The sequence below is a fragment of the Cricetulus griseus genome, chromosome 3 (assembly GCF_003668045.3).
Source record: "Cricetulus griseus strain 17A/GY chromosome 3, alternate assembly CriGri-PICRH-1.0, whole genome shotgun sequence".
Lineage (NCBI taxonomy): Eukaryota > Metazoa > Chordata > Mammalia > Rodentia > Cricetidae > Cricetulus > Cricetulus griseus.
Genome location: NC_048596.1, coordinates 13766936 through 13783934, shown reverse-complemented (window position 1 = coordinate 13783934; position 16999 = coordinate 13766936). Strand labels below are relative to the sequence as shown.

The 16999-nt window shown below is 43.0% G+C and overlaps 1 protein-coding gene across 1 annotated transcript in view; it reads right to left on the bottom strand.

Moving 5' to 3' along the window:
- The window catches only part of Cfap43 (cilia and flagella associated protein 43), a 108002-nt gene that overhangs the window by 17012 nt on the left and 73991 nt on the right, over positions 1 to 16999 (bottom strand). Inside the window, exons 19-29 of the mRNA XM_027407056.2 lie at positions 15907 to 15984; positions 13099 to 13224; positions 11602 to 11706; positions 10493 to 10609; positions 8989 to 9216; positions 7407 to 7613; positions 6676 to 6765; positions 6361 to 6441; positions 5664 to 5789; positions 3148 to 3267; positions 918 to 1025 (exon numbers count right to left, since the gene is read on the bottom strand). Coding sequence (XP_027262857.1) covers positions 918 to 1025; positions 3148 to 3267; positions 5664 to 5789; positions 6361 to 6441; positions 6676 to 6765; positions 7407 to 7613; positions 8989 to 9216; positions 10493 to 10609; positions 11602 to 11706; positions 13099 to 13224; positions 15907 to 15984 — 1386 coding nt within the window. The remainder of the gene's footprint in view (positions 1 to 917; positions 1026 to 3147; positions 3268 to 5663; positions 5790 to 6360; positions 6442 to 6675; positions 6766 to 7406; positions 7614 to 8988; positions 9217 to 10492; positions 10610 to 11601; positions 11707 to 13098; positions 13225 to 15906; positions 15985 to 16999) is intronic.

The window sequence follows — 16999 nt, the reverse complement described above, 5'->3', positions numbered from 1 at the left end:
AGTGAGTCCACAAGTCATTCATGATGCATAAATGTGTTCATACTGTGCTTCAGTAACAATATCAACCCCTGTTGAAACATATATTAAGAATCAGCATTGATACTCATCTCTTTAATAAATCTTATCTGTCCATGTTCATATTTACTGTTTCTGAATTAGAAAGTTTTCATTCCATAGGCAACACATCACTTCTAGGTTCAGTGACACTTGGGACTACCACATGGTCCACGGAGAACGATATTCCATGGAGAATGGCAGCCTGTGCACAGCTTCAAAGATTGTGTGCATCTATCAAGGTCCTACAGCCAGTCCATGGCTAAAAGCTGTGTTGCTGTTGGGTTTTTGTCTTTGTTTTTTTTTTGTTTTTGTTTTTGTTTTTGATTTTGGGTTTTTTTCGAGACAGGGTTTTTCTGTGTAGCTTTGGCTGTCCTGGAACTCGCTCTGTAGACCAGGATGGCCTTGAACTCAAAGAGATGTGCTTGTCTCTGCCTCCTGAGTGCTGGGATTAGATGTGTGCACCACTGCAGGCTGGTATTAAAAACTGTATTTTTAAATTTTATTCTGAGAATCAATTTGGTCTTGTCTTCTCTATAGCACTACAGTGTTCTGAATCTGAGATGCAGAATGGTGTCACCTAATTAAGAGACTGACTTGGGTACTTCTACCTGGTCATCTAGCAAAGTCCCACATGTGGAATGGACTATGAGCATGGCTGAACAGGAACGGCAGAAGGAAAACTATGCAGTAAAATTACCAGACATCATTGTAACAGTACCCACTTGCCTCTCGTCTCACTTGGTTAGAGTCGAGTCTGTGACTCTAATAAAACAAGGCTCCAGATGTGGGGCCTGTGTCCAAACGAGCAGCATGGATGCTGGAGAGCCAGTGGCACAGATGCCTGAGAGCCCGGGACTTACTTTCTCCTCCTGCTTCTTCAGAAGGTAGTTGTTCAGGAACTGTTCCCTGGAGTTCAGTTCTTCATCCAGGAGCAAAGAAAACACAAGGTTGTTTATTTTCAGTTCCTCCTGTGGAAATAGGAAGAGGACAAGCATTAAATGTCAATGTTCCTAGCCAAGAAAGAACATTCTATTGGCGGTCACAGACTTGGCGCTCACTAGTCAGGTAAGCTCACGAGGAAAGGAGGGCCTTAAATGGACGCCTTAAAGAAAAGTCAAATAGGGACACATACAGAAAAGTACTTAACACCAATGCATTATTTAATGTGTTCTGATCAGGTCAACACTCTTAGTCATTACCACTCAATTAAGAAAAACAAAAAACAGCTTTGCCAGCACAGAACCTAGGTGTCAATCAGGGCTCAAGCCCCAGCAGTGACCACTGCTTTGACTTCAACAATAACAAACTCCCGTGTTTCTGTCATTCTACCTCAGTGTGGACCTGTCATGGTGCCATAAATTGTCCATTGACAATATTTTGTCACATCTTCTGAATCTCTTAGAACCTCATGTCCTCCTATGTCCCCTCCCCTCCTTCCCCTCCTTCACAATTCATTTGTAGCATTCAGCAGCCTGTAGTTCTGTGTCTCCCCAGTGGCTTACTCTCAGTGCAGTGTAGAAAGAAGGCCCCCAAACCCCTTCTAGTCCTTGAAGATCAGCAGCTGGATCCAGAGGCCCGGTCAGACCTTGTCTGGAGCCTTTTGGCAAAAGTGTGGGTTGCTCTGTGTTCTCTGGTCAGGGCTCCCACGCTATTGTGCTGTCTTTGGGGGATGCTTGCAGCTATGGGTGTTCTAAGCATGAGCCCCGTAAATCTATTGACAGTTGCAAAATGATCACTGTCTGTTTTCATTTACTTACTGAAATACTTTATTTATTAATTTGTTTATTTTGTTTTTGGAGACAGAGTTTCACCACCTGGCTTGAAATAGTTTATAAAGAGATGCTCCTCCTTATAATTTTGTCACCGGGAGTAGAGTTTGTACAGGAGAGTCAGTATGGATATTAGATCCTTTACAATTTGGGACATTGCCTTGTTGTTATTGTCTGAAGGTGACAGATGTTGGCTATTAACCTGAAAGACTCTAGGGTGGTCGACCAGCGAGAAGCCTCTGGGCTTGGCTGTGGGGAGTTATCTTGATTACCTTGTGAGGGAAGACAGACGTTGATTGTGGTTGGGATCACTCATTGGACGGGAACTACAGACCATACAGAGGGAGGAAGAGACATGGGCAGCACACACATGAAGGTGGGGTTTAAGAGAGTGGGAGCCAGCCCCTCCTCTACCTTTTCATGGGCCCCGTCTGCACACATGCTTCATTGCTCTTCTGACTGGACATAGTGAGAGCAGCTGCTTCAGACTCCTGATGCCTGGGCTTCCCTGCCTGCCACAATGGACTGCAACTTAAAACTCTGAGCTAAAATGAACTCTTTGTCCCTTTTGTCAGAGTATTTTATTACAGCCTCAGAAAAGGAAACCATGACAGTGACCAACAGGCATTTTCTTTAAAAAATGTCACAAAGTCATGAATCTGGAAAAATTTGATGAGTTTTAACAAATTGAAAAATAATAAAAATAATATATAGTAATAATTGTTGTTGTTGCTGTTGTCATCGTTGGTGCTGGAGCTTTGCACATGCAAGGCAAGTGTTCTACCCCCGCCTTTTATTTTTGATTTTTAAATGGTGTCCTTTAGAGCACAATTGACCATAGCTCCTGAGTCCTTTGGACATTTCCTAGTAGTCTGGTCTCCCATCATCATGTGTACAAGAAGATATTCTAAACATGCTTAAGAAAAACAACAGCGTTATTGAAGCATTTTCCACATACTATACTATGTATAATCTGATGCTCTGAAACATGTGCTCAGCTATGTAGCTATCACCAGCTTAGTCAAGTTTAGAGCAAGTCACCATTCCCAGAGAAAACTTTTCCATTCCTATTTTATATCCATCTCCCCAGAACCTCTGGGAAGTGCCTCCCTTTCCCTAAAGCAGCTGCTTACCAGGATGAAGAGAAGTCAGCAGGAGAGAGAGAGAGAGAGTATAGCAGTGCCTGACTGAGGCAGGGGTGGGGGGACACTGGCATGTAGGGCCTGGGCACCAGGGAAGTGTTCGGGTCAGCTCCTAAGATGGATGGATGCCCCACAGCCTACGTAAAAGGGCAAGATACAGAAGCAAAGCCTCCATTTACCTGGTTGATAACCATCTCTGCCTTCACTCTTCTTTCAAAGAGCCTCTTCAAATGCTCGTCAAAGTTCTGGGTGCTCTCCTGGATAGAGTTTTGAAGTTTCTTCAGTTCTGTTTCTAGAGACTAAATGGGTGGCGATAAAACAATGCATTAAACACTTGTCGCAGCTGGTCCTTGCATTTTGCCACATGGGGGAAGCAGAGCCAAGGCAGAGAAGAACTACCTGGACCCATCTAAAATGCTTTGTATTTGGAATTTTTGCTTTCCATTTTCATTTTATTCCCCTTTCTGTGTGTATTTGTGTGTTGTATATGCATATGTGCATACTTGTGTGTGTGTGTGTGTGTGTGTGTGTGTGTGTGTGTGTGTGTGTGCACGTACTTGTGCACACGGGTGTGAAGGCCAGAGGATGATGTCTCGAGTTATCACTCTCTGCTTTGTTCCTTTGAGACCACTAGACCTGAAGCTCACCATTTGGACTACGCTGGCTGACCAACGAGCTCTCAGGATCTGCCTGAGAAGGTAGTCCAATGTCCTGTGTTAGGGCAGAAGAAGGAGTGTGTGAAATGAAACAAGGTTAGCTGTCATAGATCCATGTGTCAGTGTGAGAGCACCAGGCTGAGCAAAGGGAGAGCAATGTGGAAAAGCTTTTAAAAATCCAACCCAGACTGAAGTTAAGCACACAGGTAAAGCTATATTTGGTGTTTGCTTTGTTTCCTTGATGTGCTGCATGAAAGCAGGTTCAGAGGTGGGTGGCAGGAATGTTATGCATGCTAGTTTTCTGCCAGCTTGGTACAAGCTGGAGACATCTGAGAAGGGAAGACAATTGATGGATCATGGCCATCACATGGCCTGTAGACAAGCCTGCGAGGTATTTTCTTGATGAATGACTGATGTGGGAGGGGCCAGATGACTACCCTGGAGCCACCCTGGGCAAGTGGACCTGGGCTGAACAGAAGGCAGGCTGAGAAAGCCATGGAGAGCCAGCTGGTGATAAGTAGTATTCTTCCTCTGCTTCAGCTCCTGCTTCCAGGTTCCTTTCTTGAGTTCCTGCCCTGACTTCCCTTCATGATGATGTTCCAGACTGTAAGAAGAAGCCAACCCTTTCCTCCTCAAGTTGCTTTTGGTCATTTTGGGTTATGGTGTTTATCTCAGCAATAGAAAGCAAACCAGGACAAATGTTGAATTTTGTCAAGGCTGGATGTTCAGGGAAGTGGGGGTAAAAGTAGGGAACCCCATTAAAACATGAGTGAACACAGTGACCAGTCACTCCTGGTCTAGTGTTTTCTATTGCTGGGATAAGCACCACGACAAAAGCAACTTGGGGACAACATTAGCTCACATGTCCTGGCCGATGTCCTTCACTGAGGGAAGTTAGGGCAGGAACTGAAGTTGGGCAAGGCAGGGACCATGGAGGAGGCTGCTTGCCAGCTTGCTTCTGGGCTCACTTTCAATTGTCTTCTACTGCCCAAGGGTGGGACTGACCTCAGTGGGCTGGGCCCTCCCGTGTCAATCAATAAGCAAGAAAATGTCCTACAGACATGCCCACTGACCAGTCAGATGAGGACATTTCCTAGAGTCAGGTAATTTTAATTCACTTGACTCTAGTTGGTGTTGAGTTGACAAAGCTACCTGGAACACCACCCTTTACTCTTTGGGCAACTGTATCCCTAGCTCTCCAAACCTTGACTTCTTCCAAGATTAGTTGTTAGGCTTTTAAACTTGCTTAAACATACAAGGGAGAACTACAATGAACAAAAATATAAGCAGATTAGCAATAGATTCAAAGAAGTTTCTTGAAAGATAATGCCATAATACGGCTGGTAAGTTGTACTATCCTGTCTTGAGTGATGGTGCGGTTTTATTGCCTTCATAAAAAAATATTATTTACTCTATTATGTAACAACCTTTTCGGAGGGGTCTTACTATGTATCCCAGGCTTCTTAGACTCTCCTTGATGTGCCTGCTCTACCTTCCATGTGCTGTAGGTATGCACTGCCATGGTCAGTTACCACCAACTTTTATGTCTCTACTGCGGTGGAAGATATTTTAATGTGGGGATGTTTCTTTGAGCTGGAAGAACATAAAAATAGAATAATAGACCAAAATCCTCAAATAAGAAATGAACTGTGTGCCATGCTGATCATATTTTTCTTTTCTCAAATCCTTTCCTTGATATTGAGCTTGAATCCACCATAAGCATCACTGAATTCAAGCATCACTACTCAAAAGCTGTAGTCAAGACAGAGTAATCCCTAGTGATGTCTTGCATGCACTAGACAAAGGGCCAAATGGATGGTAACAATGTGGAAAGTGTTGATACTAATAAAAACTTCAAAAATGTTATGTATCTCTCTTTTGTTTTGAATGTCCCCAGGCTTTAAGTTTTTTTCTATACCAACCTCCCTATGTTCTCTTGGGACTTTAAGTCAAATTATTATCATGAAGTCCTTAGAGGCATGGGGAAAAATTGACCTAGAGAGTCTAGAGATGTTTTGTTAATTTTCTGTTCTTCTAACCTTTCTGTACTTATCTCTCTCTTCATTTAGCTCCTTGACTTTTTTCTCATATTCTTTGAACTGCTTCCTTTCTTCTTCAGTCCACACAGCGTCAGATTTTGTCATGAAAGCAGGTTGAGGGATCACCTGGAGACACAAGGAAAGCGCATGCTCTAGTGTATGTAAGCTGTGCCAATGTGGCAGTTAAAAGGGGGAACCTTAAGGGGAGTAACTGATGCTTAAACGGAGGTTCCTATGACCCTGAGAGGGCGATGGTCATTTTAGGGTTGCCCAGACTCTTAAGTAACAGACACAGATGGTATCGGTATCTTTGTAGCTCGAACTTCAGGAAGACCTGGAATGTCATGTCCCTGGTATTCTGAACAGCTGTAGGTGAAGCAAGATCACTATGGGCTAAGCTTGCTTGTTTGTGCTCATTTCTCCTTCTTCTCCTTCTTCTCCTCCTCCTCTTCCTTCTCCCTCCTCCCCTTCCTCTTCCTCCTTTCTCTCCTTCTCCTTTTATTTTGGTGGTGGTGAGTGTATGAGAGAGAATGGAAGGCAAATTTGTTGTTGGCCCACTGTGGCATCTTTCTAGGTTACTGAATTTTGGGGGATTTAGAACTTCTAAAACTGCATTTTACAGGGAACAAAAATGATGAACTTTAAGTAGCTCTCTCTACCTTATTGCATTTCACACAAAGACTGCAGAATATCTCACCATTCTCAAGATGTCTTCCTTCTTGACTTCCAGAACACCTCCCATCATGTCCATCAGGCCTCTTTGTCTTGCATTGGATGCCTGGGGAAGGACCATGACCAGAGAAGACATTTAAAACAGAGAGTTAGCATGGCAGGCAGCTGCCTTCCTGCCATTAGAATGATTTCATTTGGGGCTTGGGAAGTGACAGGGACATGGGGAGAGAACAAAAGGACAGCAGCTGAGATCCAAGTGACCTCTAGACTGTGACTAATACTGGGTGTGTTTCTAGGATGCAAAGAAGGTTTGGGGTACTATTTGAGCAAAACCACATACCTGTGCTTGTTGCAATTGATCCATTTCAAAGGATGCAGTCATTTCTGTTTTGGACTTTTGCCATGGAGGAACATGTTTTTGAAATGAAATCTGAAAGAGAAAGTATAGTTTCTTAAAAAAATATCAAGCCAGATTTTCCTTCCACATTCTGGGAGAAAGTTAAATGGTATTGGGGGGTGGTGTTAAAGCAACATTACATATTTTCAACCAGTTTTTTTTTTTATTGTGGGATGAAGAAGTTCTAAAATAATAGTGCTGGAAAATGGTCCTTCTCTTATCTACTAATGTTCAGGTACTCTCGCCTCTGAAGAGGAATTTTATTTAGATTAAGGCAGAATGGTAGGAGGTTTAGAAGAATCAACTAAGTCATATCCAAAAATATAGAGGTCTTGGAGTTAAGAGCTTGGTGTGGTCAAGGAGCCATGAACCAGAGTGTATAGTCAGAACAGGGGGATCACCAGACAAGGAGGAGGTGAGAGGAGGGTCTGTGGGCTTTATTCCCACTGGTGGGTGAGTAGCCCGTGCAGGAGCCAGGCAGAGCAGGGGCAACAAAGATTGGGCAAAATAACTGTTCTCCTGCGTGTAGAATGGCTTGGAGCTTAAGCCAAGCGGAGCTGGGTTTCAGTAACCTTGCAAAAGTGATTGCTGTGACCTGGACCTTAGAGGGTGGCAGAGTGAGGGCTGGCAAGAACTCCCTAGACATGGAAAGGGATGAGATGGCTAGCCTGTACCTCATCATCTTCCACAACAAGGGCTCTTTCTGGCTTCTCACAGTCTTCGAACACTGGTTGCCAGACTTTTTCTTCCAGTTCCAGGTCTGAAATAATTTCTCCAATTCGAACATTTTTTTCCTTTACTCGTGCAATTTCGATCTCTTTCTGTTTACGGGCAGCATCGAACTCACTATTGAAAGCCTTTTTGACCTTGTAGATGATGTCCTGAAATATCCATAGGTTACTGGAGACACATCATAGCTTACATCTTTTCTGGTAACACAATCCTATGTACACCTGGAAGATCGTTCCAGAAATTAGCATTTCGGAAGGTCAAAATCGTCTTCCCAGACTGATGTTGACAGCCAGTCATTTCTAGGGTTAGTAATCTACAGTGGTAGCTTGCTGGGTTTGGATTAAGGCAGCAGCAAGATTTACACCCTAACTGCCTCCTATCTAAAGTGTGAGCTGTAATTCCACATGCAGGTCTGCTTGAAAGTCCTGATGGGTACTTGGAAGCTTATCGGACAATTCTACTTTTTTTCATGTCCTTAAAAATCTACCATAAAATTTTATAAAGCAATATACAGAACTCAGCACTCCTTCCTTGGATACTTGAATGGAGACGTGGAGAAAGGAAGCAGTGGTGTTTGGAGTCTCACAGAGAAGGACCACTGTGCCTGTGTGCTTCTTTGATAGAGTTAAGTCATTCTCAGATAGAAGGGGGAACATGAGTTAGCCAGCCAGGTCAGCCAATAGCTGTGGTGGCAGCATGATCAAGTGGATTGCCCAACTCAACCCAAGTGCTAAGGGTTCAACTCAAAGTGGCAACTCTTACTCAAATGCTGGTTTATATTAAGCCAGAGTCTGGTCCTTCAGTTTCTCCCACTAAAGATGACATCATTAAAGAAGGCTGGGAATAATGTTAACACCTTGCACCTTTGGGGCTCATATATGGCAACAAGAAGAGGACCAGTAACTGATCAGAGGTGACAAAATAGTTCTGTGTACAAATAAGCCAATGTGGAGGAGGAAGAAAAGGATGGGAAGCAAGGGCTGAGGGACACAGCAAAGAACCTTTGAGAATGGGAACAGCTAATTGAATTTCAAACCATCTACAATCTTAGTTATTGATTAAAAAAATTCACTAGCATCTTCTCCGTTTCGGGTGTGTTCTGAGACTGACCAATTGGCAGAGGTCAAGGCGCTTGCAGCCAGAGGAGGCCATTGTATTTCTCTGAGTTCAGTAGACAGATGAGCAGTCGCATCCTGACCTCACAAGATCCCAAGTGATGCGTGGGTTACTGTCACAGGGAATTGAAGCATTCTTCAAGCCAACTAAAGCTCTAAGAAGAATGTCTGTGTGACAGTTAAGGAAAAGCAGCTCCCGGGAAACTTGGCACCGTCAAATCAAGTTTGAATAGGTGGGAATGTCTTTTGCATACAAGCCCTGCCTATAAGACGTGAATGCCAGTCATCTGTGTATTTCTCTAGGTGTAGAGAGACATCGCTTGACTGCTGCACTTCAATGTGAGCCTTTGAAAGGCACCTTGTGGGGCAATGTGAGGTTGTTTTTAAAATAAAAAAGAAATTCACTCACTTTTAGTAATATAATTTGATTGATTTTCTCCTCTCTGGAATGAAGTTCCAATTGGCTGGTCAACAAAGAGGTATCTGCCCCAAAATCAGTACTCAAACTGCCGAGTAGGTAATTGGGCAGACTGCTGTCTATTGTCTTTTCTTCGTCCTCTTCTTCCTCATCATCCTCATCATGATGTTTTTTAAGCAAAGTGGCTGAAGACTGGACCTCTATGATTTCCTTCCGTAGCTAAGAATAGGGGAGAGATGACACGGAGGTCATGTAGTTAGAATCCCACAAAGGGCAATTTCCAGGTGATTTAATTACTTCAACAATCACTGTAAAAGGTTAAACGGTATTGCCAACTATTTGGCTCAATGTTATGGATGCTGAAATGGCCGCAAAGAGATTAAATCTTTACAAGCTGACTCATTGTAAATCAAAGGAATAAAAGCGACCCCTGCTAGCACACAGTATTTACGTTTTTGTGTCAGGATGATACCTGCTTGTAAATATTCCAAGTCTCTCCTGGTACTTAAACTCGAAAAACTTATCATCTCCTCATATTTTATCAAGGAACTTGTTCACATGGGATTAGAGAGTGTAAATTGATTTAGGTATGCCTTCATTTTATGTTTCAGAAAAAGAGAGAGGGTACAAAGTTCTGGCAAAAACTAAGTTATGCCAAAGGGACACTTTTTACTGCTTTGACGGAGACTGTTGTTTAAGAATTATAGCTGGGATTGCTTTTGGACAATCATAAATTCCATCAACATAGATTCAGTTCATCCTTGGTCAATGACCATAGCATGGCCCTAGTGGATGGGCAGACAGAGAAGGGATTGGGGAGCCAGACAACCTCTGAGCAGGATGTGAACAGCCCCTGAGTCACATTTTAAAAAAGTAAATTCTTGTACTTGAAGACTAATCAACATATAGCATATAATATTTTTTGTTATTTGGATATAGGATTATATATTTATGAGGACATAGTCTATAAATTAGAAAGAAATATAAATATACTTATATGCAAACTTAATTTAATCTCAGCACAAGTCCACATGATGGGGCCTGTCCTAGCCAGGGCTCCTGTTGCTGTAAGGAAACAGCATAACAAAAGCAAGTAGGAGAGGAATTTGGCTCACACTTCCACATCACTGTTCATCATCGAAGGAAGTAAGGGCAGGAGCTCAAGCAGGGCAGGAACCTGGAGGAGGCAGGAGCTGATGCAGAGGCTTTTGGGGGTAGGGTGGGGTGCCGCTTACCAGTGTGCTCAGCTTGCTTTCTTATAGAACCTCAGGCCACCCATCTAGGGATGGCACTACTCAACAATGGCCTGTGCTGTCCCATTTCTATCACTGATTAAGAAAATGTTCTACAGCCAGATATTAGGGAGGCATTTTCTCAACTGAGGTGCCTTCAACTTGAAGGCTGTAGCTTGGGTCAAGTTGACATGAAACTAGCCAGCTCAGGGATAATAAATCACATCTTATATGTAAACACGCACATATGTTTAAAGTGGTACCTTAAGACACTCTGCCTCTGTCTTCTTTTGCTGCAAAACTCTTTTCAACTCCAGCAGCTCTTCTTCAGTGCGCTCTTTCATGGGGAAGTTGTCAACCACATACGGTATGTGAAAGCACTCGGGTGGAAAGCAAGATGACATAAATTCATTCTCTACTACTCTTGTGGGTATCCGGGGAGCATAGGAGCTGTTTCCTCTCATGCAAATCAATCCAGAGGGTATTACACAGTGAGTGAAATGTACACCCAAAACCTTTCAAATAAAGTGGTATAATGCAGTCCCTATGTGTGGACCATTGTGTCAAACAGCATGCTTTTTGTGAAGGGATCTTAACAGAGCAATTGTTGTCAAGAACAGCTTTGCCCACATCCTCCTCCTCTCCTGGATTTTTTTGGGATTGTCTAGAGACTTTTTCTATTGCTACTATAGTAGTATGAAGATGTCCCTGCAAGTAGATAGAGGCCAAAGAGGATGTAAAATACCCATCACTACATAGGACAATGCTGACAACACAAAATCGTTGCCACACGAGCTACCCAATCACACAAATGTACGGTGGCGTGAACTTTGTCACTCAAATGGGGATAGGTAGGGAAAGGTGCATTTGAAAGAGGGAAAAGGTACAGTTAGTAGCTATTTAAGGACATAAGCATAGACTGAGATGTTTGATTACCCTATGTGTACCCTATTCGAAGAGGTAAAAGGATGGCTGTTCAGAACACATGACCGGAAGTGGAGGTATAAATGTGGACAAGTGTTTTGTCTACCTTTTACTCTGTGTGGAAGGAACCTGAGTTAGATAGCCTTTAGGGGTGGATAGCCTTTAAGAGAAAGATGGGGGCATTATAGAAGGCAGAGGATAAGGTACTAAGACAACCTGGAAACACAGGTTTTCTAAGCACACGAGACAGAGAAGAGGGATGAATGAACCAAAGGAAGGTGACAGACACACCGGTGCAATTCGGTGCAGGGGTAGCAAGGCCTGCTCTGGACCTCTGTTGTGTGGATTTTCTTTACTTTTTTAAAAAGTCATGTGCTGAAATTTTTTTAAAAATGACACTTCTCATCAGTTAGGATGCTGTGCCTGGGGCTGGGTGTGTATTTATTACCTTCAGGGCTCGGCCCTTCACAGCCATGGAATTCCAGCACTCTTCCTTGATGAGCTCAGTTAAGTAGTTCTTGGCTAAGTTATGCATCTCCACATCTTTTTTTACCTTGGAGGAAGGGAAAAGATAAAAGTGAAAATATAGCCACTTAGGAAAAAAAAATGCTCTCATCAGCTCATTAACTAGTCAGAGCTGCCCACTTAGCAGGAGTGTTTTTACAGGATCCCCTCCTCCCCCGCCCTCTTGAGCTGCCCTACACTGTGGTGGACTTCTGGGCCACCTAGCCCCATTTGGAGAATGCTTCCTAAGGCTTGGGTCAAGACTTCCATTTCTGCCTTGAAGACTGCTGTATCAACATGAATGCCTGTAAGGATGGCCAGATCACATCCATGAACAAAGGGGGCTGTGCGGACAGACACCTCCTAGGGGGTAACTGGAAGCAGCCCGACTGGTTTAGAAAACCTGGGGGAAGTCAGGTGCCATGTCTTCCTGGGTTCTCCCTGTGTAGACACATGCGTGTATGACTTGCTAGGTGACAACCTCAAGTGTCACGCCTCTGGACACCTTGTCCATTGAGACAGGATCTCTCACTGTCCCGGGGCTCTCCATGGAGCCTAGATTGCTGTTTCCTATCTCAGCCTCCCCAGTGCTGAGCAGCTACACCCAGTTTTGTTTTGTTTTTAAGTCTTTCCAGTGCCGTCTTCTGTTTAATCAAAAGAAGACTGAGATCCATACTTTATTCTTGTGAACACATATCAAAGGGCCAGTTTGTGGTCTGTGTCGGAAATTCTTACTTAATTCCTCTATTATTTATGTTTACAATAAAAAGAACACCAATTTATCTAGGGAACTAGATTATTTGCTTTTTAAAAAAATTTATAAGCATATGTTAACTTCAATTGGCTTTATCTGCTGATATCTCTTAACAGACAAGCAATGAAGTGTCCCTATTTAGAGTCTGCTCAAAGCATGGCATGCCAGTGAAACACAACAGTCCTTGTTCCTTCGGCTCCTGCCTGTCAACTTCCTTGCAGGAAGGATTATTTACAAACTGGTTCAGAATAGTCTCTCAGATTAATTTTTTCACATTCCTTTTTATTTATTTTGTTTGCCGATCAAATGACTTGGTTTGATTTGCATTTCCTTTCCTTTTTTCTTCTGATACACCGAGTCAATACAGTTGTCCTTGACATACCAGTTGTCTTGAGTTCTTTTAAGCCCTATCCCCCTGCTGACACTCTCCAACCAACTCCTTCCCATTCAGGGTCCTCTACTGTGGAACCCCAGCGGCTGGGCTGACTAGGGAGACCCCTGACTTGGGTGCCACTTCTTCTTTCACAGAATCACATCTTATTCCCAGTAGGAGGGCTAAGTCCAGTGCTGGTATTTCTTCCAAAGACCACAGTGCTGGAAAATTAACATGGGAAGAACCTTTCTCGGCATTAGTTTGTTTTATGTGTTCCATGGCATGCTTGGGGCCTCCGTGAGGTGCTTTCTTACCTTTGCTACTTCCTCCTCGCTTTCTTCATTGAGTCTTTCCAGCTCCTCAGGATCCAGGCAAAATTCCTGCTGATCTAACTTCGAGATCGGGTCCATCTTTTCGTTTTCTTCCATCATACTGGTAATCTGAATTTTGAAATGAGACAGGGTGTTGGCAGGTAAAGAGATGAACAGTGAAATCGGTGTTGTATTTCTCTAAACATACTGTAGAATATAGAATCCTACTCTAGGCGTATTGCGGTTACTCAAGTTCTAGGGTTGATACTTAGAAATTTAGTCATCGGGTTGCAGAAACAGCCATTTGTCCCTGTTTTGGAGTGGGTTCCCTGAGGAGACAAGACTCAGGGCAAAACAGTGGGTCAGGAGGCTCTTTGCTTCCGGAAGTGGCTATAGAGAATTAGGTTGCTTATGTTAATTGAGGTAGAAAGATTCTCAGTGACAGTTGGTGGCTCCATTCTCTGGGCTTGGGTCCTGAACTGAATCAAAAGGAAAAATTGGGAAACTTAATTACTTATTTATTAAAGGATCCAATCAGAGAAAACTAGCTGAAGTTAACACATGGGCTTCTAAGAAACAAGAAAAGTAAATGACCTCACCCCAGATTAGTGGGAATTCTTTTTACTGTGGACATAAACAATAGAGGAATTCAGCAAGCATTCATTGTTCTCATCTTCCCGACTGCAGACGTCTTGTGACCAGCAGCTTCAAGTTCCTTACCCCTCAACTTCCCTACCAAGTACCTTGAATGGTGAACTCAAATAACCCTGTCCTTAAGTTGCCATTGGCAGGGTGTTTTTCGTAGCAACAGAAAAGAAACCAACCCTTTGAAAAGGAAGTGTAAAGTGAGACTTACTCTCAAGATCCAAAAACATTCATGAACCCATGGCACTGAATCCCTTGCACTACTGAGGGGAAGGGACCACTCTTCAGCAGAGTGAGTCCAGAGACACTTCTGGATCTGGGGAAGAAGCTCTGGGCATTTGTGGAGAAGGGGTGATACACTCAATTTAGAAAAGTGTCCTGGGAAATGGACTGTTTATTTGAAAAAGTGAGTAGTAGCCATCCTCTATACCATCCATAAAATAACCTACATAGTAATTAAACAATGTTAGAGAAGGACACATGACCTCAGGCACGTGCTTTTGGAAGGACCTTTAAAAATCAGAGACAAAGGCAAAAGCTCTGAAAGAAGTGATTAATATCCTGGAACATGCCACAGTTTTAGAAGACTGCATTTAAAATGCATATTTTTAAAAGTTATAAAGACAGGAAACACCTGGCCGTTGATTGACATACGCATGTACTTATTGCATTTTATTTACTTTTTTGTGTGTGAGGATATGGTAGGAATGCCTTGGCTTAGGCATGGAGGTCAGAGGACAACTTGTGGGAGTCAGTTCTCTCCTTCTACCAGGTGGATCCCAGGGACCCAACTCAGGTCATTAGTCTTGGTGTTGTAAACACCTTTACCCACTGAGACACCTTGCTGGCCCCCGATTCATAGATTTCTGCAGAAAATTTTTGTAGGTTGAAGTAAGTAAACCATCAGTTTTATGCAACACAACCTAATGATAAGAACTACCTTCCAGGAGAATGAACAAGAAGTAGGCATAAAGTCAGTAGCCATGGGCCTGACCTGCAGAGCAGGTGCTCAGACTGGAGCTGAAGGATGGGCAGCTCCAGCAGGGAGGGGACAACACTCCAACTGACCTCACATACTTGGCTGCTCTGTGCTCCGAGAGTCTGAATAGATAACAGAGGCACAGAAATGCAAAAGGGGGTTATTACATCTTAGACAAAAGGAGAAAATCATCGTGTCATCATACCATACCACGTGGCCAAGCTTTGGCAATTTACATGCCTGCAATAGATGAATATTGGGCATAGATTTTTCAGTGTGGAGGAATGCGTATGAGAAAATATCCAGAAATGGTAGTGTTAGTAGGCCACTTACAAAGATGGAAGCCCAGAGACAAAAGTCAGAAGAGTGTGAGGACCGTGGCAAAGGGAAGCAGGACAGAGGCTGCTTTTAAACAAACAAAAAAGTCAGGGACTGACTTTGAAGAAAATAAGTACTAAAATACAACATAAGATGGGGCACTTGGGCTGTCTCAAAACCTAAACAAATAAAAATAATAGAGGAAAAGAAAGTATTTCCGTCTAAAATTTTAAACACTGTGTTAAAATTTTCGGAGGAAAGCCAACGGTGTCTAACAGTTAAGACAAAAATTTATCATTTCTCAAATTCTTCCCGGAGATACTTATCTGTAGCTCTCAAAATTCTTACATGCAATGTCTGATATCTCTACTTTCTGACTATAACATAGGTGCCGGCTTGTAATTTTGTAGGAAAAATGAAGAAAGCATCTATATTAATAAAATATATTTTTATAATAATAATAGTAAAATGAGTCTCATGCTCTACCAACTGAGCTAGTTGGACATCCTTAGTGTTATTTATGCCTCCTCCCTCTGTCTCGCTCTGTGCTGCTGTCTGTCCCTCTTCCCTTCCCAGGTGAAAGCCCCTACCATTACTCCCCATGTTTTACAGTTTGTCCCTGTTTGTTATAACAGAAACCAATCTTTGACATAAAGTTCTCAATGGCTAAAAGAAAAAGATGGGGCACTTGGGGAAGGACAAACCCACTGTTTAACATTAAGGTGTGATATAGCTAAGTTTTGACCTTGTTAGAGCACCTGGAAACCCCAGGAGTTTAGATCCTCGTATCACGTGACACACAATGAGCTGAAAACTGCCATTTTTGATGAGAGGGTGGTGCATTCAGTGCTCGCAACCATAGCACTTACAACTCTAGAAAGCTCCTTGATCCCTCTTTTGATCTCTCTTCTTTGCTGTGAAAACAGTCTGACCTCGGTTTTGATGGCCTGAAATGGAGCAAGCACCTCACTTAATAAGGCAAGAGAAGATGACAGGGAGAGACAACAAATTGCTGATAGATTACAGGCAGCATGGCTTTAAAACTGAGACAGAACATTTGCAAAGACTGGAATCTAAAATATACAGGGGTGCGGGTAGGGGGAGCATGGCTCAGGCAGTAAAGACTTGCCACACGATTGTGAGCACCAAAGTTCGGACCCCCAGAAACACACATAAATGTCGATGGGAGTGGCAGCCCACCTTCAGTTCCAGCCTCAGAGGGCAGATCCCCAGAGCGAGCTGGGTAGCAGCACTGAGTGTGATTGAGACCCTGCTTCAGTGAGTAAGGTGGAAGAGTGACGGAGACAATTCCTGACATCAACTTTGAGGTTTCACATGCATGCACATATGGTCAGGAGCTACTAACACATGAATATGCATTCAAGAAAAATAGGAAAATAAAACAAGCAATGAAATCACATCCCTGGGACACTTTGCTTAAATCTAACGGCGTTTGTAAATGACCACCAAAACAACATCAAACCGATGCCCATCATACAAATTAGAAATAAGTAGAGACAATCAAATAGTGAATAACGGACAAAGAAAAACTAACCTAATGTGTTTCTTGGCCTGAACTTGAGTGACACTGGATCCAGGCATTACCTTCAGCCTGCTGCTCATCTTTTGAATGTCCCCAGCCACAGTAGCCTTTCTGTTCCCAACCCACCCCTTTAAGACAACATTCCTCAAAACAAAAATGGAGTCTCACATGTCCTTCTTGGCTTTGGCTTTCCTGGATACTTTTGTTGGGTTTCAGGTTAAGTATATCATTTTTTTTTCTTTTTGGTTTTTTTGAAACTGGGTCTCTCTTGTGTGGCCCTGGTCATGCTGGAACTTGCTCTGGCTTAGGTATGTACTTGCTTTTAGGAAGTCATTTGTACAGTGCAATGTGATGCAAGGAGTGTTTCATGTGACATGCTAAACCCCCTCCCCCAGGTTTCCATAGAAACAAAATGAGGT